At 42.0% G+C, this 21621-nt stretch overlaps 1 protein-coding gene across 1 annotated transcript in view; it reads right to left on the reverse strand.

The window, feature by feature from the left end:
- LOC112263451 (MAM domain-containing glycosylphosphatidylinositol anchor protein 1) overlaps positions 1-21621 on the reverse strand; it is a 408035-nt gene that overhangs the window by 62220 nt on the left and 324194 nt on the right. The window contains exons 13-16 of the mRNA XM_042330737.1: positions 11895-12090; positions 11669-11692; positions 10476-10628; positions 7418-7579 (exon numbers count right to left, since the gene is read on the reverse strand). Of these exons, the coding sequence (XP_042186671.1) occupies positions 7418-7579; positions 10476-10628; positions 11669-11692; positions 11895-12090 (535 nt within the window). The remainder of the gene's footprint in view (positions 1-7417; positions 7580-10475; positions 10629-11668; positions 11693-11894; positions 12091-21621) is intronic.

Below are 21621 nucleotides of genomic sequence, written 5' to 3' on the forward strand. Positions count from 1 at the left end.
ACCCCTACGGTATATCCCAGGGACACACTGCTTAGTGGCAGGGTGGCGGATTGTGTTCCCTGAAATGCAGACACTAGCTGATTCATGTAGCACAGGGCCCTTTCCATGCACTTGTTTATCTTCTGGTCACACTGGAACATCCAGCTCCTCCGCTGTGCGATATCAGAGAAGACCAATGTTGTCCCAGGAAACATTCAGATGACCACATCTAAATCTACGCATCTGCTGCACCAGTGCTGCCCCCTTTGTGTATCGCAAGTCGTTTCCACAGAAGTGGATGACTAGGCTGTCAGTGGGAGAAGAAGCACAGGGCCTCTGCTTGTGCAGAATACTAAGCAGTTTGTGCCACTTCATGCCTTGCTCTCCGAGCCACCTAAAGTGATAGTTAATGAGTAGACTACATGTTGATAATTTGTATAATTTCTAGTAGCTTGCTCGATTGTCTTGTTAAAAGAGATTAGGGAATTTTTCCAGTTTACTCCATATTTGCTTAAATGGGTTTCTGGTTTTTTGCGTCCCTCTGGAAAATCAGCTGATAATATTAAATAAATACTAATAACTACATGATTTCTGTTGCCATTTGTCATTATCGTGTATTGTTACTTTTATTGCTGTGTTATGCTGTATTATAATGTTGCATAACAATGTTGTATAATCACATTCCAATGTAAAAACCATGAAAACAATATACATCTATTTTAAAACCACTTGGTGCTAGGGGGCAGTATTTTCATTTTTGGAAAAAACAGAATATTTTGTCAGGAAAAGATGCTAGAATATGCATATAATTGACAGCTTTCGATAGAAAACACTCTAACGTTTCCAAAACTGTAAAGATATTGTCTGTGAGTATAACAGAACTGATGTTGCAAGCGAAAGCCTGAGAAAAATCCAATCCGGAAGTGCCCCAGGTTTTGAAAGCGCTGCGTTCCAATGACTCCCTATTTGGCTTTGAATGTACCATCAACGAGCTTACACTTTCTACGTATACCCCAAGGTGTCTACAGCATTGTGACGTAGTTTTACGCATTTCTGTTGAAGAATAGCCGTAGGCGGGCACATTGCGTAAGTGGTCACATGGTGGCTCCGAGAGAGATTCTCGCGTAAAGTACAGAGGTAGCCATTACTCCAATCGGTCCTAGAGAAAAACGAATTGTCCCGACGGATATATTATCGAATAGATATTTGAAAAACACCTTGAGGATGGATTCTAAACAACGTTTGCTATGTTTCTGTCGATATTATGGAGCTAATTTGGAATAATGTTCGGCATTGTGGTGACCGCAATTTCCGGGCGATTTCTCAGCCAAACGTGAAGAACAAACGGAGCTGTTTCGCCTGCAAAAATAATATTTTGGGAAAAAATGAACTTTGGCTATCTACCTGGGAGTCTCGTGAGTGAAAACATCCGAAGTTCATCAAAGGTAAACGATTTAATTTGATTGCTTTTCTGATTTCTGTGACAAGGTTGCCTGCTGCTAGCAAGGCATAATGCTATGCTAGGCTATGATAAACTTACACAAATGCTAGTCTAGCGTTGGCTGTAAAGCATATTTTGAAAATCTGAGATGACAGGGTGATTAACAAAAGGCTAAGCTGTGTCTCAATATATTTCATTTGTGATTTCCATGAATAGGAATATTTTCTAGGGATATTTATGTCCGTTGCGTTATGCTAATTATTGTCAGGCGATGATTACGCTACCGCATGCGGGTTAGGGAATATTTAAGTGATAAGTAAGAATTGAAGCCGAAAAGGAAAGGAATTTCAAAAGCTCCACAATGCCTACAGTACCAGTCATAAGTTTGGACACACTGTCACGACTTCCACCGAAGTTGGCTCCCCTGCCTGTTCGGGCGGTGCTCGGTGGTCGTCGTCGCCGTCCTACTAGCCGCTACCGATCCCTTTTTCATTTGTCTGTTGGTTTTGTCTTACTAGTTTCACCTGTGTTTATTTTGGTTTAATTAGCTTCCCTATATGTAGTAGTTTGACCCGACCTAGTTTTGTGCGGGATTGTCTTAATGTTACGTGTGTGCATGTTAGGTAGTGGTGTATTTTCTTTTCTTTCCTTGGCACTGTGGTTTTTGGGTTGTCTTGTATAGTGTCCTGCGCCCTGTATTTTGTTGGGCTTATTATTTTGGTGTGCAAGAGTAAAGCACTTCAACTCAGTTACTCTCTCTCTCTGCGTCTGATTCCTGCACCCACCTAGTCCCGCGTGACACACACTTACTCATTCAAGTGTTTTTCTTATTTTTTAAAACTATTTTCTACATTGTAGAATAATATTGAAGACATTAAAACTATGAAATAACATATATGGAATCAGGTAGTAACCAACAAAGTGTTAAACAATTCAAAATATATTTTATATTTGAGATTCTTCAAAGTAGCCACCCTTGCCTTGATGACAGCTTTGCACACTGTTGGCATTCTCTCAACCAGTTTCATGAGGTACTCATCTGGAATGCATTTCAATTAATAGGTGTTCCTTGTTAAAAGTTAATTTGTGGTATTTCTGTCCTTCATAACGCGTTTGAACCAATCAGTTGTGTTGTGACAAGGAAGGGATGGTATACAGAAGATAGCCCTATTTTGAAAAATGGCAAGAACAGCTCAAATAAGCAAAGATAAATGACAGTCCATCATTAAGACATGAAAGTCAGTCAATCCAAAAAAACTTAAAGAACTTTGATAGTTTCTTCAAGTGCAGTCGCAAAAATCATCAAGCGCTATGATGAAACTGGCTCTCGTGTGGACCACTGCAGGAAAGGAAGGCCCAGAGTTACCTCTGCTACATTTCGCTACACTCGCATTAACATCTGCTAACCATGTGTATGTGACAAATAAAATTTGATTTGATTTGATTTAATTCAATAGAGTTAACTGCACATCACATTGCAGCCCAAATAAATGCTTCACAGAGTTCAAGTAACAGACACATCTCAACAACAATTCAGAGCAGACTGCGTGAATCAGGCCATAATTTTCATGGTCGAATTGCTGCAAAGAAACCACTACTAGACATCAAAAACAAGAAGATACTTTCTAATTCTGCATTTTGCAGTGATACGCCATCCCATCTGGTTTGTGCTTAGTGGGACTGTCATTTGTTTTTCAACAGGACAATGCCCCAACACACATCCAAGCTGTGTAAGGGAGACATCCGGGCTGTGTAAGGGAGAGTGATGGAGTGCTGCTTCATGGCTGTTGGAAAAGCATTCAAGGTGAAGCTTGTTGAGAGAATGCAGAGAGTGTACAAAGCTGTCATCAAGGCAAAGGGTGGCTACTTTGAAGAATATGAAATATAAAACACAGTTTGATTTGTTAAACACTTTTTTGGTTACTACATGATTCCATATGTGTTATTTCACAGTGTTGATGTCTTGACTATTATTCTACAATGTAGAAAATAGTAAAAATAAAGAAAAACCCTTGAATGAGTAGGTGTGTCCAGTCTGTTGACTGGTACTGTACGCCACCCATCCTATACCAAGGTTTTCCAGCACACCGTTTTTTTCTTAAAACGGTAGCTATGTTGGTCTATTGTAGATAAAAACAATGTGCATTATTTGCATTTTGAATTTTACCTTCATTTAACTACGCAAGTCAGTTAAAACCTGTTTGGGATAGGGGGCAGCATTTTCACGTTCGGATGAAAAGCGTGCCCAGAGTAAACTTCCTGGTACTCAGGCCCAGAAGCTAATATATGCATATTATTAGTAGTATTGGATAGAAAACGCTCTGAAGTTTCTAAAACTGTTTGAATGATGTCGGTGAACAGAATTCATATGGCAGGCGAAAACCTGAGAAAAATCCAACCAGGAAGTGGGAAATCTGAGGTTTGTAGTTTTTCAACTCATTGCTTGTCGAATATACAGTTTCATATTGCACTTCCTAAGGTTTCTATTAGTTGTCAACAGAACGTTTAGAACGTTGTTTGAGGCTTCTATTGTGAAGTAGGGGCTGAATGAGAGCTGATTGAGTAAGAGGTCTGGCAGAGTGACCTAAGTTCCATTGCATTTCTAAAAGACAAAGGAATTCTCCGGTTGGAACAATATTGAAGATTTATGTTAAAAACATCCTAAAGATTGATTCTATACATCGTTTGACATGTTTCTACGAACTGTAATATAACTTTTTGAACTTTTCATCTGAACTTTCGCCTGGACTTGCCCGCGCCTCGTGAGCTGGATTTGTTTACTAAATGCGCTAACAAAAGGGGGTATTTGAACATAAATTATGGACTTTATCGAACAAAACAAAAATGTATTTTGGAACTGGGATTCCTGGGAGTGCACTCTGATGAAGATCATCAAAGGTAAGTGAATATTTCTAATGTTATTTCTGACTTTTACTGACTCCACAACATGGCGGGTATCTGCATGACTTTTTTTTGTGTCTGAGCACTGTACTCAGATTATTACATGGTTTGCTTTTTCCGTGAAGCTTTTTTGAACTCTGACACAGTGGTTGCATTAAGGAGAAGTATATCTATAATTCGGTGCATAATACTTGTATCTTTTATCAAAGTTTATTATGAGCATTTCTGTAAATTGATGTGGCTCTCTGAAAACTCGCCGGATGTTTTCGAGGCAAAACATAACAATGCGCCAATGTAAACAGAGATTTTTGGATATAAATATGAACTTTATCGAACAAAACATACATGTATTGTGTAACATGAAGTCCTATGAGTGCCATTTGATAAAGATCATTAAAGGTTAGTGATTCATTTTATCTCTATTTCTGCTTTTTGTGACTCCTCTCTTTGGCTGGAAAAATGGCTGTGTTTTTTGTGACTAGGTGCAGACCTAACATAATTGCATGGTATACTTTTGTCGTAAAGCCTTTTTGAAATCGGACACTATGGTGGGATTAACAACAAGTATATCTTTAAAATGGTGTATAATACATGTATGTTTGAGGAATTTTAATTATGAGATTTTTGTTGTTTGTTTGAATTTGAAGCCCTGCACTTTCACTGGATGTTGGTCAGGTGGGACGTTAGCGTCCCACATACCCTAGAGAGGTTAACTAGCTAACGTTAGCTGGCTGGCTCATTAGCTAATGTTACATGACATGTGTACAACACCCGTTGAATATGGCCAATGTCAGTATACTTCTGCAAAAAAAGCGTAATGAAGTTGTTGCCAGCAGAGCTGGTTAGGCTGTTTTCATGTTATCCATAGGTAAATAAATCATCGGCCGGAGCGTCAGGTGTGCGCTCCAAGAGTACTCCGAGATGGGTGGGGCTAAAGCTTAGGAGGTTGTGAACGATGATGAGTGGGTGTAGACAAAGAGGAGCTTTTCACTAGATACCAAATCATTCACAGGGCAATTATCTCAAAAGTGAGTTCACAAGTTGGTCAACTTTCAAATCAGAAATACTTTCCAATTGTTCCTCAAATGCAGTGTATGATATACCATTTGTAAAAAACACCATTTAATATTTTTCTACATAAGACCGAATCCAGGTGGTGAGTCACATATCTACTCAGACTGTACAAAACATTAGGAACACCTGCTCTTTCCATGACATAGACTGATCAGGTGAATCCAGGTGAAATCTATGATCACTTATTGATGTCACTTGTTAAATCCACTTTAATCAGTGTAGCTGAAGGGGAGGAGACAGGTCAAAGAAGGGTTTTTAAGCCTTGAGACAATTGAGACATAGATTTTGTATGTGTGCCATTCAGATGGTGTATGGGCAAGACAAAATATTTAGGTTTCTTTGAATGGGGTATGGTAGTAGGTGCCAGGCACAAGTGTGTCAAGAACTGCAATGCTGCTGAATTTTTCACGCTCAACAGTTTTCCGTGTGTATCAAGAATGTTCTACCACCAAAAGGACATCCAGCCAATTTGACACAAATGCTGCAGGATTATTTTCCTCCTGCAACAAAATGGGTCACATTAAGAGCAGACATCTGTACTATCCTTGTGAGGACTTCTGGTCTCCACAAGGATTGTAAAACCAAAAACACACACACACCACACACACACACCCTCCACACCCATAAATCACCAGTGCCCGGTTGTTGACATAGACGAAGTGTGCCATGAGATCTATACACTTGATAAACCCATCTGATAGCACGCACTATGATGAACCACTTCCCCAGTGACTGATTGCGTCACACCCCCTCTCGTAAATCACCCAGCGACACCCCCTCTGGCCCCTTCTCTTCCCACCACCATCCTGCCCTTGAGGAGTACATACACACGCATGCAGGAACACATACACACACCCACAAACTGACAGAAAAACTGTACACATGTACGCACGTGCGCATATACACGTGCGCACACACACACACACACACACACATGCACGTACACACACATATGGGGTGTATCTGAAACACTCTCTACAAGTGGAGTGTGGTGGAGGTGGGCTTTTGACAGAGGAGAGATAAAGCTTATGGTTCTGAAACTGACAGTTTTCCCACAATCTATCTATGTCATTGTGCTTATTGTCATCTATTGTCCAGTCCTAGTAAGACAATGATATAGTAAGCATGCCAACCTTTCCCTGGCAAGGTAGACATTCATATGTGGGTCTCACGACAGCAACTAGGGCTATTCCAGTCTGCCCTGTGTGTGTGTGTATGTGTGCATGTAAGTGCGTGCGTGTGTTAGTGTGTGCCACGTAAGTAAGAGCATGTCTGTCTGTCTGTGTGTGTGTGTGGTTGTGCCTGTGTGTATGTATGTACATGCTTGTGCAGGCGTGTATGTATATTTGTGTGTTTGTGCATGCCTGTGTGTGTGTGCGTGCATGCATGTGCATGTGTGTGTGTGTGTGTGTGTGTGTGTGCGTGTATGCCCGCGCCCGTGTGTGTGATGCTGAGTCGGCTGAGGCATCATCTGTGCCAGGTGGAGTGTGTGGAGGGGTGAGGTCGGCAAGGCCACCTGGTGAGGGGAGCAGTGTAGGGGCAGTGTGTGCCAGCTGTGCCATTCTTGGGGATGTGCAGGGCAGCAGTTGAGAGCAGTTGTCCCTGATGCGACATGGGCAGAGAGGAAAGTGCTGACACACACACACACACACACACACACACACACACACACACACACACACATGTGCACAAATACAGATGAGCATTCACTCAACCACTCATTCATTCACCTCACTCACTCACTCAAACACACAGACCCCTCACTGACACTTGAACCCCTATATTACTATTGCTTTTCAACACTGACCCTAACAACCTCACAAATGTCAAAATGTCAAAATGGTGCTAAGAACATTAGGGCCCGGGAATAGGACCGCCATAGATTGGGAGTAAGGCCCTGTGATACTAGCCTCATGTCAGGGGGTGTACTTGTACGTCAAGCTGCCTCACGCTATAGAAACATTATGGCTTGGACAAGGCTACTTACTTTTACTTCTGAACTTATGTGGCTCAGGTACTCACCGATGTGCTTGCCCTTCATGTGGTAGAAGAATGAGACACAGTAGGGGAGACGACCAGAGCCCTTGGGTCCTCTGGCAGCAGTAACATTGTAGAGAGGGGACAGGAGACGGGCATTGTCCCCAGCGACCCGCGGACGAGAGGCCTCGATGTACATGTAGTAACCTAGAAGGGGGAGAGGGGAGGGAGAGACACATATGGTTAGAGACGGTGGTTTTGGTCCCATTTTACATTTGGGTTTATTTGTAAATCCTGGTGAATTCTGCATGCCGCAAATAGGTATGACAGTTGTAAGTGCTATGAAATACCTATACCTATGTTACTCAACACAAGTGGCAAAGAAAACGCCATCCCTCTTTGTGACTTCAGCATCAGAGATATCACATCGCTGGACATTTTAATTATGGCCATCTGTGGTACCGTCTGTAGATGATGTGTTAATCTCACATATAAAAGTTCATATTCAGATAACTATTCTGCTAATTCTGTCCTATTCTTGTAATTGCGGCCAAAGCATAAATTGAAGGGGGGAAAACACAGTCTCAAACAGACCATTAAAACAGACCATTGCTTGCTATTTCCTTATGTACACTGAACAAAAATATAAACGCAACATGTAAAGTGTTGGTCCCATGTTTCATGATCTGAAATAAAGAATCCCAAAAATGTTCCATACGCACAAAAAACGTATTTCTCTCAACGTTTGTGCACAAATCTGTTTACATCCCTCTTAGTGAGCATTTCTCCTTTGCCAAGATAATCCATAAAATAAAAGGCCACTTTCAAATGTGCAGTTTTGTCACAAGACACAATGCCACAGATGTCTCAAGTTTTGAGGGAGAGTGCAATTGACATACTGACTACAGGAATGTCCACCAGAGCTGTTGCCAGATAATTGACTGTTCATTTCTCTACCATAAGGCACCTCCAACATCGTTTTAGAACATTTGGTAGTACATCTAACCAGCCTCACAACTGCAGACCAGATGTAATCACGCCAACCCAGGACCTCCAAATCCGGCTTCTTCACCTGTGGGATCGAGGGGAGTAGGTGCTGAGGAGTATTTATGTCTGTAATTAAGCCCTTTTGTGGTGAAAACTAATTCTGATTGGCTGGGCCTGGCTCCCCATTGGGTGCACCCCTGCCCAGTCATGTGAAATGCATAGATTAGGGCCTAATTCATTTATTTTGATGAACTAATTTCCTTAAATGAACAGTAACTCAGTAAAATCTTTGCATGTTTTTGCATGTTGCATTTATATTTTTGTTCAGTATAGTATGATATAGTATGAGCTGGCCAATGAGCTGGTCAATCAGTGGTCTAGAGGAGGATGAGCTGGCCAATAAGTGGTCTACTCGCATTAATATTTTTAATGACCGGTATGCACACAGCCAATACAATGCAGGAGTGGCTTCGGGACATGTCTCTGATGTCTTTAAGAAGTCCAGCCAGAGCCCAGACTTGAACCCGATTGAACATCTCTGGCGAGACCTGAAAATAGCTGTGCAGCGATACTCCCCATCCAACCTGACAGAGATTGAGAGGATCTGCAATGAACAATGGGAGAAACTCAACAAATACAGTTGTGCCAAGCTTGTAGCATCATAGCCAAAAATACTTGATCCTATAATCGCTGCCAAAGGTGCTTCAACAAAGAACTGAGTAAAGGGTCTGAATACTTATGTAAATATGATCAAGGCAAAGGGTGGCTACTTTGAAGAATCTCAAATCTCAAATATATTTTGATTTGTTTAACACTTTTTTGGTTACTACATTATTCCATGTGTCTTATTTAATTGTTTTGATGTCTTCACTATTATTACACAATGTAGAAAATATAAAATGGAATGGAATGGGTAGGTGTGTCCAAACTTTTGACTGGTACTGTGTATATATAAGTGTTTTATTAAAACATTTTTATACACTATATATACACCCCTTCAAATGATTCGATTCAGATATTTCAGCAACACACGCTTCTGTCAACATGGCACCGTCACAGGATGCCACCTTTTCTACAAGTCAGTTCGTCAAATTCCTGCCCTGCTTGAGCTGCCTAGGTCAACTGTAAGTGCTGTTATTGTGAAGTGGAAATGTCTAGGAGCAACAATGGCTCAGCCGCGAAGTGGTAAGCTACACAAACTCAGTAGAGTGTGACCGCCGAGCACTAAAGCTCGTAGCGCGTAAAAATTGTCTGTACCACTCACTACTGAGTTCCAAACTGTCACTGGAAGTAACGTCAGCACAATAACTGTTCCTCGGGAGCTTCGTGAAATGGGTTTCCATGGCCGAGCAGCCGCACACAAGCCTAAGATCACCATGCACAATGCCAAGCTTCAGCCAAAGTGGTGTAAAGCTTTCTGTCATTGGACTCTGGAGCAGTGGAAACACGTACTCTGGAGTGATGAATCACACTTCACCATCTGGCAGTCTGATGGACAAATCTGTGTTTGGCGGATGCCAGGAGAACACTACCTGCCCGAATGAATAGTGCCAACTGTAAAGTTTGGTGGAGGAATAATAATGGTCTGGGGCTGTTTTTCATGGTTCGGACTAGGTCCTTTAGGGGTAATTAAGGGAAATCTTAATGCTACTGCATACAATTATATTCTAAAGGATTCTGTGCTTCCAACTTTGTGTTAACAGATTGGGGAAACCCCTTTCCTATTTCAGCATGAAAGCGAGGTCCATACAGAAATGATTTGTCAAGATGTGGAAGAACTTGACTGGCATGCACCGCCTCCCCATTGAACACCTTTGGGCTGAATTGGAACGCCAACTAATTATGTCTGGCATTGGTTACATCAATCTGCTACAATATCAATGTTGCCAGCTAAGTTTTATGAGGAGATAGTAAGCCTAAAAGGCTATGTGAATGTGCACACTATGGAAGTTTTTTTTAAATGCACTGACTGTCATGTGACTAAAATGGCTGTGACTAAAACTAGAAATAAACTGTCCAGAGTTTAAGTCGACTGATAATAACTACAACTAACAAAAAAAGTAACTGCCAAAATGAACACTGCTTAAAGGGATGTGTGTACATTTCAGGAAGATACCTTCTTTGTTTCCACTCCTGTCCATCTCTGGGCCGGTATTGGACGAGCGCTTGGGGTTCTGGGTCAGGTGGTTCTGTCTAGTCCAATCAAACTTGTCGCCCCGGTCCTGCGAGAAACCACAGATGCGCTCGTCCTCAAAGCCACAGACGTGGTCTGTTGAGAGCGAGAGATAGAGACAGAGAGAGTGTGAGAGAGAAGGGGATATAGAAATACAGAGGTTGAAGAGGATGAGCAATAACATTGATAGCGACAGAGACACAATGAAGTGAGGAAAAAGAGGCAGAGGAAATAGGGAAGAGTGAGGGATCAAAGAGAGAAGAGAGACAAAATTGCGACACATTACCAAGCCATGGTGAAAAAGAGGGAGAGAGAGAGGAGAGACAAAGTTTGAAGTTTTAAAATGACCAATGAATCACTTCAATAACCTCTTTGCATTCCAGTAACAATTCTCTGTTCTTTTCATCTCTGAATCACCCAAACTAACTAAAACGTAATACTATCCTCCAACAATCCACAAGGTTCCTACCTACCACAACCATCACATCAATTTCAACCCATTACACAAATCCACTGCTGGCTGTGGTATTCACTAAGCATTGTCAATGGAAGGACTATGATACATTGCAATTAGGCACACCAAATGCAACTGGACACACAGGCACTCCATTTATGCTCTACAGCAATAATACCCATCAAAAGCGCTAACATTGCTACATGTTAAACACGCACACACACTCACACAAACACATACTCATACAAATTACGCTAGCCACACACGGTCAGCCGTTGACTGTAGGCACATTCCAAATTTGCACCGTATTCCCTACATAGTGCACTACTTTTGAACAGGGCCCTTGTCAAATGTAACGCACTAAATAGGGGATTTGGGATGAAGCCTGTACCCCATTCACATTGGTGTTATGATAGAAACATAATCTATTATGATTCATGTCCCACTCAGCGACGTACGTGCACTTCCTCAATTTGTTTTCTGTTGTTCTCCAATCTGCGTGGTTGGAGAAAATGTGATTTTAATTGTGCTCGTTTGGCGTCACTCTCCACTTCCCCTGCCTGAGCGGCGTAATTGAACCAAATTGCCTGACGAGAGGAGAGAAACAGAGAGAGGGCGGAGTGGGGAAAAAAACGAAGAGTGAAAGAGAATGGGGGGAAGAAAGAAATAAAGATATTCTTACCTGAAGGTCTTGGGTAAATGTAGGCTGTGGAAAAGTAAATACACATAGATTATCACTATACCCTTTTACATAACTGTAGTAGTTCTCATTTAAAAAAAATGTACTTAAATAAATGCCAAAATGAACACAAAAAGGGCCTACTTGGCCAGTTATTGATTATTATTATTAATATTAGTATCATCAGAGTGGCCACTTTGGCTCGAGGCGCAAGCAAGTTGCTACTCACGCTCTGAGTACTGGATGGTGCGACTGACATAGTCCCCGGTGCTGTAGGTGGTGATGGGGGCCAGGCGGATCTCATAGGAGACAGGGATCTTCAGGTCAGTCAGGGTGTAGGACATGAGGCCGCCCTTCACGGGCTCCTTCTTGTCGATCTGCTTGGAGAACATGTTCACCTGGTTCATCTTGTCATTCTGCTTAATCTGGGAGAAACAGAGAGAGGGATAGAAAAGAGGGGACTGGTGATAAATGGGACCATGATGATGGTGGGCTCAACTGGCAAAACTGTAATATAAAGCCATTTGAAAAAATACATTTTCATCAAAATGCATTTTTTGAGACAGAAACGCCTTCTAATATATAGGACATTTCATGTATGTGAATAACGAGAGAGCGAGAGAGAGAGATCACCTGTCCACACAAGGAAAAGGGCTATTTTAGGCTTAGGGATTAGGTTTAGGGATAAAATTAGGGTTATGGTTCAGGGTTAAGATTAGGGGTTAAGGAAAATAGGATGTCGAATGGGAATAAATTGTTTGGTGCCCACAAGTATAGTAAAACAAATGTGTGTGTTTGTGTGTGTGTGTGTGTTACCATATATCCATAGATTCAAGGCCAGAATAATAGTAGAGAGAATGATTTATTTCAGCTTTTATTTATTTCATCACATTCCCAGTGGGTCAGAAGTTTACATACACTCAATTAGTAATTGGTAGCATTGCCTTTAAATTGATTAACTTGGGTCAAATGCTTCGGGTAGACTTCCACAAGCTTCCCACAATAAGGGTGAATTTTGGCCCATTCCTCCTGACAGAGCTCCTGACAGGTTTGTAAGGCCTTGCTCACTCACGCTTTTTCAGTTCTGCCCACAAATTTTCTATGGGATTGAGGTCAGGGCTTTGTGATGGCCAATCCAATACCTTGACTTTGTTGTCCTTAAGCCATTTTGCCACAACTTTGGAAGTATGCTTGGGGTCATTGTCCATTTGGAAGACCCATTTGCAACCAAGCCTTAACTTCCTGACTGATGTCTTGAGATGTTGCTTCAATATATCCATGAAATTTTCTTTCCTCATGATGCTGTCTATTTTGTGAAGTGCACCAGTCCCTACAGCAACAAAGCACCCCCACAACATGATGCTGCCACCCCCGTGCTTCACGGTTGGGATGGTGTTCTACGGCTTGCAGGCCCCCAGTTTTTACTCCTAACATAACGATGGGCATTATGGCCAAAGAGTTCAATTTTTTGTTTCATGAGACCAGAAGACATTTCTCCAAAAAGTACCATCTTTGTCCTCATCTGCAGTTGCAAACTGTAGTCTGGCTTTTTTATGATGGTTTTGGAACAGTGGCTTCTTCCTTGCTGAGTGGCCCTTCAGGTTATATCGACTTGTTTCACTGTGGATATGGATACTTTGGAAGCTGTTTCCTCCAGCAGGGTCCTTTGTTGTGAGACAGGTTTGCACTTTTCGCACCAAAGTACGTTCATCTCTAGGAGACAGAACGCATCTCCTTCCTGAGCGGTATGACGGCTGTGTGGTCCCATGGTGTTTAGACTTGCGTACTGTTGTTTGTAGAGATGAACGTGGTACCTTCAGGCATTTGGAAATTGCTCCCAAGGATGAACCAGACTTATGGAGGTCTACAATTGTTTTTCTGAGGTTTTAGCTGATTTCTTTTGAATTTCCTATGATGTCAAGCAAAGAGGCACTGAGTTTGAAGGTAGGCCTTGAAATACATCCACAGGTACATCTCCAATTGACTCAAATAATGTAAATTAGCCAATCAGAAGCTTCTAAAGCCATCACATAATTTTGGGGAATTTTCCAAGCTGTTTAAAGGTACAGTCAACTTAGTGTATGTCAACTTCTGACCCACTGGAATTGTGATCCAGTGAATTAATCTGTCTGTAAAGAATTGTTGGCAAAATGACTTGTGTCATGCACAAAGTAGATGTCCTAACCTACTTGCCAAAACTATAGTTTGTTAACAAGAAATGTGTGGAGTGGTTGAAAAACAAGTTTTAATGACTCCAACCCAAGTGTATGTAAACTTCCGACTTCAACTGTATATGTACATAGCTACGTCAATTGCTTGGTACTTTTCATTCAAATGTATTTCTTTAACTCTACATTGTTGGAAAATAACTCATAAATGAGCAGTTCACTGTTCGTCTACAACTGCTATTTATGAAGCATGTGACAAATAAAGTGAGATTTGACACACACACACACACAAATGTTATCGTCCTCATGTTTCGGGGTCTGAAAGGCTTATTTCATGTATTTTATTGCATTTATTCATTTTATTAAAACATACATTTCAAAGGGTCAAATATGATGTATTGAATCACATATTGTGCTGTCATTTAAGCTAGGTGTGCGTCACTTAGAAAAAAAACAGAATCATATTTTGTCATTTAGCAGAGGTACGAAGTGACTTTCAGTCATGCATGCATACATTTTTCCCCATGGGTGGTCCGAGTAGGAATCAAACCCATGACCCTTGGCATTACAAGAGCCATGCTCTACTGAATGAGCCACACAGGACCACAGTTAATTACGTGTTTGCACATATACAGTGGGCAGAACAAGTTTTTGATACACTGCCGATTTTGCAGGTTTTCCTACTTACAAAGCATGTAGAGGTCTGTAATTTTTATCATAGGTACACTTCAACAGTGAGAGACGGAATCTAAAACAAAAATCCAGAAAATCACATTGTATGATTTTTAAGTAATTAATTTGCATGTTAGTTCATTATGTTTATATTTCTCAATATGCATTGCACAGTATATGCATAATCATATGAACATAATGTATATTATGTATGTGGATGTACTGTATATGACAGTTTGTTAATGCATGTCTTTGTCCGTGTTGTTGTGCTTGTTTAAGTACTTACAGGAATAGGATCTTAATTTGATACCTCTTTTATTGCTGAGAATCTTCCTGCACAGCAGTAAATGCTATTTTGTAGTGTTTCTGAGGTTTAAAAAGTATTCTAACGTCTATTATTTTCACTTTAAAATGTCAGATTTGATTTGCACTAATGCAAAAATGCATCAACCCCTACAAAATGTCCATTAATTGTAATCCACTTAATAATTAACATTTCCTGTTGCTGCAAGATTATTTTCTTGATGTAGCAAATGGATTCAAATGAAGTTCCTACATCAGTAGAGGTGGCTGTTGGAGTGTGGCATCCCTGCAATCCTGAATACTTGACAATAACTCACTGAGTCTAGAAAACATTGGAAACACCTTTCTAATATTGAGTTGCATCCCCTTCTGCCCTGGACTATACAAGTTGTCAAAAGCATTCCACAGAGATTCTGGCCCATGTTGACTCCAATGCTTCCCATAGTTATCAAGTTCGCTGGATGTCCTTTGAGTGGTGGAACATTGTTGAAACACATGGGAAACTGTTGAGCGTGAAAAACCCAGCAGAGTTGCAGTTCTTGACACACTCAAACTGGTGCACCTGGCACCTACTACCATACCCCGTTCAAGGGCACTTAAAAATATTTTGTCTGGCCCATTAACCCTCTGAAATGCACACATACACATTCCATGTCTCAATTATCTCAAGGCTTAAAAAGCCGTACTTAACCAGTCACCTCCCCTTCATCTATACTGATTGAAGCGGATTTAACAAGTGACATCAATAAAAGATTTTACCTCGATTCACCTGCTCAGCAGTCTATGTTATGGAAAGAGCAGGTGTTCCTAATGTTTTGTGTATATCCTCCTTAAAGCTGGAATCCGTAGTAGTGAACCTGCCACGTCCCTTTCTGATTACAACAACAAACACTGTTTTTTCCCCCAGGGACATCCCTGCACATCACAACAGAGTTTGAATTGAAATTTGATAGATGGCGCCAGAGAGGATGGCTGCCATTTTATTGGCTCTTAGCCAACCATGCTATTTTGATTTTTTTTTCTCATTGTTTGTAACTTATTTTGTACATAATGTTGCTGCTACCTTCTCTTATGACCGAAAAGAGTTTCTGGACATCAGAACAGTGATGACTCAACTGGAATTCGACAAATCATTTTTCTTTAATGAGTCGGACGGGAAGGATATACTCCAAACACCCGAATAGGCCCTCATCCCCTTCATTCGCTGGAGATTTCGCGGAACGAGATTGGGGTGCCTTGTGAGTATCAGGCGACAAGTGGCTAATCTGCCTTTGCCATTCATACTGTTAGCTAACGTTCAATCGCTGGAAAATAAATGGGATGAACTGAAAGCACGTATATCATACCAACGGGACATTAAAAACTGTAATCTTATGTCGTGGCAGAACGACGACACAGCTGGTGGGTTATACACTGTATCGGTTACGATAGAACAGCAGCCTCTGGTAGGACATGGTGTGGGGGCCTATGTATATTTGTCAACAACAGTTGGTGCACGATATCTAAGGAAGTCTTGAGGTTTTGCTGGCCTGTGGTAGAGCATCTCATGATAAGCTTAGACCACACAATACACCTAGAGAGTTTTCATCTGTATTTGTCGTTGCTGTCTACATACCACCACAGACGATACTGGCAATAAAACCGCACTCAATGAGCTGTATACTGCCATAAGCAAACAGGAAAACGCTCATCCAGCTCTTGGTGGCTGGGGACGTTAATGCAGGGAACCTTAAATCAGTTTTATCAAATTTCTATCAGCATGTTAAATGTGCAACCAAAGGGGAAAAAACTCTAGACGGCCTTTACTCCACACACAGAAATACGTACAAAGCTCTGCCTCGCCCTCCATTTGGCAAATATGACCATAATTATACCCTCCTGATTCCTGCTTACAAGCACAAATTCAAGCAGGAAGCACCAGTGACTCGGTCAATAAAAAAGTGGTCAGATGAATCTGATGCTAAACAACAGGACTGTTTTGCTAGCACAGACTGGAAAATGTTCCGGGATTCTTCCGATGGCATTGAGGAGTACACCATATCAGTCACTGGCTTCATCAATAAGTCATCAATGATGTCGTCCCAACAGTGACCGTACGTACATACCCCAACCAGAAGCCATGGATTATAGGCAACATTTGCAATGAGCTAAAGGGTAGAGCTGCCGCTTTCAAGGAGCGGGACTCTCGGAAGCTTATAAGAAATCTCGCTATTCCCGCAGACAAAACATCAAACAGGCAAAACGACAATACAGAACTAAGATCGAATTGTACTACACCGGCTGACACTCGTCGGATGTGGCAGGGCTTGCAAACTATTACAGACTACAAAGGGAAGCACAGCTGAGAGCTGCCCAGTGACACGAGCCTACCAGATGAGCTAAATAACTTCTATGCTCCCTTCGAGGCAAGTAACACTGAAACATGCATGAGTGCATCAGCTGTTCCGGACAACTGTGTGATCACTATCTCAGCAGCCAATGTGAGTAAGACTTTAAACAGGTCAACATTCACAAGGCCGCAGGGCCAGACGGATTACCAGGACGTGTGCTCTGAGCATGCGCTGTGAACAACTGGCAAGTGTCTTCACTGACATTTTCAACCTTTCTCTGTCTGAATCTGTAATACCAACATGTTTCAAGCAGACCACCATAGTCCTTGTGCCCAATAACACTAAGGTAACCTGCCTAAATGACTACCGACCCATAGCACTCTCGTCTGTAGCCATGAAATGAATTGAAGGGCTGGCCAGGGCTCACAACACCATTATCCCAGAAACCCCAAACCCACTTCAATTTACATACCACCCAAACAGATCCACAGATGATGCAATCTCTATTGCACTCCACACTGCCCTTTCACACCTGGACAAAAATAACACCTATGTGAGAATACTAGTCATTGACTACAGCTCAGTGTTCAACACCATAGTGCCCTCAAAGCTCATCACTAAGCTAAGGATCCTGGGGCCACCTCCCTCTTCAAAGGGATCCTGGAGTTCCTGACGGGCCGCCCCAGGTGGTATAGGTAGGTAACTACACATCCGCCATGGTGATCCTCAACACGGGGGCCCCTCAGGGGTGCGTGCTCAGTCCCCTCCTGTACTCCCTGTTCACTCATGACTGCACAGCCAGGCATGACTCCAACACATCATTACGTTTGCAGATAACACAAAAGTGGTAGGCCTGATCACCGACAACAATGAGACAGTCTATCGGGAGGAGGTCAGAGACCTGACCGTGTGGTGCAAGAACAACAACCTCTCGCTCAATGTGATCAAGACAAAGGAGATGATTGTGGACTACAGGAAAAGGAGGACCGAGCACGCCCCCATTCTCATCTACAGGGCTGTAGTGTAGCAGGTTGAGAGCTTCAAGTTCCTTGGCGTCCACATCACCAACAAACTAACATGGTCCAAGCACATGAAGAGGGCACGAAAAACCTATTCCCACTCAGCAGACTGAAAATATTTGGCATGGGTCTCAGATCCTCAAGTTTAACAGCTGCACCATCGAGAGCATCCTGACGGGTTGCATCACTGCCTGTTATGGCAACTGCTTGGCCTCCGACCGCAAGGCACTACAGAAGGTAGTGCGTACGGCCAAGTAAATCACCGGGGCCAAGCTTCCTTCCATTCAGGACATTTATATCAGTCGGTTACAGAGGAAGATCCTAAAATTTGCAAAGTATCCAACCACTCTAGTCATGGACTGTTCTCTCTGCTACCGCACGGAAAGTGGTACCGGAGCGCCAAGTCTAGGTCCAAGAGGATTCTAAACAGATTCTACCCCCAAGCAATAAGACTCCTGAACATCTAATCAAATTGCTACCCAGACTATTTGCATTGCCCCCCCCCCTCTCTTCTACGCTGCTGTCACGTTCTGACCTTTATTTCCTTTGTTTTGTCATTATTTAGTATGGTCAGGGCGTGAGTTGGGGTGGGCAGTCTATGTTTGATTTTCTATGATTTGGGATTTCTGTTTCCTAGTATGGCCTAGTATGGTTCTCAATCAGAGGCAGGTGTCATTAGTTGTCTCTGATTGAGAATCATACTTAGGTAGCCTGGGTTTCACTGTGTGTTTGTGGGTGATTGTTCCTGTCTCTGTGTTTTGCACCAGATAGGGCTGTTTTTGGTTTTCCACGTTTAAAGTTTTGTAGTGTTCGTGTTTATCTTTGTTTATTAAACATGAATCAATATAATCACGCTGCGTTTTGGTCCGCCTCTACTTCACCCCAAGAGAACCGTTACAGCTGCTGCTACTCTCTGTTATTATCTATGCATACATAGTCACTTAACTCTACCTACATGCATATATTACCTCATTTCCCTCGACACCGGTGCCCCTGCACATTGACTCTGAACCGTTAACCCCTATATATAGCCCCGTTATTGTTATTTACTGCTGCTCTTTAATGATTTGTTATTCTTATTTCTTACTTTTTTTATAGGTATTTTCATACATTTTTATTGTTGTAAGTAAACACCCCACTGTAAGGTCTACACATGTTGTATTCGGCGCATGTGACAAATACAATTTGATTTGAGTATGTACTACGATTTTGTTAACCATGATGCTGGATGCTCAATTCCTCAAAACAAGAACAAATGCGGCTGGGGCGGCCAGTGGCACTGTTTTGCGAGGGATCGATGTGTCTGAATCCACGGGGGATGCAGCCACTCACAGATGACACACACACACACACACACACACACACACACACACAAACACACACACACACACAGTTACACACACACACACACACACACACACACACACACAAACAGTTAACCCCCAAACAAACACATTTGTTATAAATGTAATTATGTATCATGACAAAGGCCAGCTATGAGACCCCGGCATTAAGGAACAACAACGCATTAGGCACACCACTTCAAACTAATACACCAACACGGGTAAAGATGTGTGTGTGTTGTTCTGGGTTTGTGTGTGTGTGTGTGTGTGTGTGTGTGTGTGTGTGTGTGTGTGTGTGTGTGTGTGTGTGTGTGTGTGTGTGTGTGTGTGTGTGTGTGTGAGAGTGAGTGGCTGCATCCCCCACTCTCTTTGTAATGTGTACACCACTCTATATCTCTAGTACATGCCATTAGTGTATGTGAGTTTATGTGCAGATTCATGCCCACCTAGAAAACATCTGGTTGAGAGCAGAGTTCAAATCACACACACACACTTTCGAACATTAGCTTCCTCATGTTCCAGAGCTTGCATGAACATGTGAGTGCATGTAGCTACTGTATGTACACTAGGTACACTGCCTTTGGAAATAATTTACTTTTTCCACATTTTGTTACTTTAGAGCCTTATTCTAAAATGGATTAAATAAATACAATTCTTAACAATCTACACACAATACCCAATAATGACAAAGTGAAAACAGATTTTAGACTTTTTTTTTAATACATTTTTTGCAAATGTATTAAGAATTAAAAACAGAAATACCTTATTTACATAAGCATTTAGACCCTTTGTTATGAGACTTAAAATTGAGCTCCTGTTTCCAATGATCATCCTTGAGATGTTTCTACAACTTGTTTGGATTCCACCTGTAGTAAATTCAAATGATTGGATATGATTTTGAAAGGCACACATCTGTCCATATAAGGTCCCACAGTTGACAGTGCATTTCAGAGCAAAAACCAAGGTATGAGGTTTGTCCGTAGAGCTACGAGACAGGATTGTGTTGAGGCACAAATCTGAGGAAGGGTACTTAAACATTTCTGCATCATTGAAGGTCCCCAAGAACACGGTGTCCTCCATAATTCTTCAATGGAAGAAGTTTGGAACTGACCAATCAGGAGAGAGGGGCCTTGGTCAGGTAGGTGACCAAGAACTCAATGGACACTCTGACAGAGATCTAGAGTTCCTCTGTGGAGATGGGAGAACCTTCCAGAAAGACAACCATCTCTGAGGCACTCCACCAATCAGGACTTTATGGTAGAGTGGCCAGACGGAAGCCACTCCTCAGTAAGAGGCACATGACAGCCCGCTTGGAGTTTGCCAAAAGGCACCTAAAGACTCTCAGACCATGAGGAAGAAGATTCTCTGTTCTGATGAATGCCAGGAGTCAAGTCTGGAGGAAACCTGGCACCATCCCTACGGTGAAGAATGGTGGCAGCATCATGCAGTGGGGATGTTTTTCAGTGGCAGGAACAGGGAGGCTAGTCAGGATCGAGGGAAAGATGAACGGAACAAAGTATAGAGAGATCCTTGATAAAAACATGCTGCAGAGCACTCAGGAGCTCAGACTGGGGTGAAGGTTCACCTTCCAACTGGACAACAACTCTAAGCAAACAGCCAAGATAACGCTGAAGTGGCTTTGAGACAAGTCTCTGAACGTCCTTTAGTGGCCCGGCCAGAGCCCAGACTTGAACCGGATCGATCTCTGGAGAGACCTGAAAATAGCTGTGCAGCAGCGCTCCACATTCAACCTGACAGAGCTGCCAAAGGTGCTTTGACAATGTACTGAGTAAAGGGTCTGAATACTTACGTAAATGGGATATTTCCTTTTTTATTTTAATAAACTGTTTTTGGTTTGTCATGGGGTGTGTAGATTGATGAGGAAAAAAACAATTTAATCAATTTTAGAAGAAAGCTGTAACATAACTAAAGGGGTTGGGAAACTTTCCCAAGTCATTATATTTTAGGCTTACTTCATGTGTTTTATTACTTTTACTAATTTTATTAAAACATACATTTCGCAGGGTCAAATCTGATGCATTGAATCACATGGTTGTCATTTAAAACTTCTTCGGGACAGGTGTTTCTTCCACGGGACGGTTGAGCTAACATAGGCTAATG

The sequence above is a fragment of the Oncorhynchus tshawytscha genome, linkage group LG12 (genome assembly GCF_018296145.1).
Source record: "Oncorhynchus tshawytscha isolate Ot180627B linkage group LG12, Otsh_v2.0, whole genome shotgun sequence".
NCBI lineage: Eukaryota > Metazoa > Chordata > Actinopteri > Salmoniformes > Salmonidae > Oncorhynchus > Oncorhynchus tshawytscha.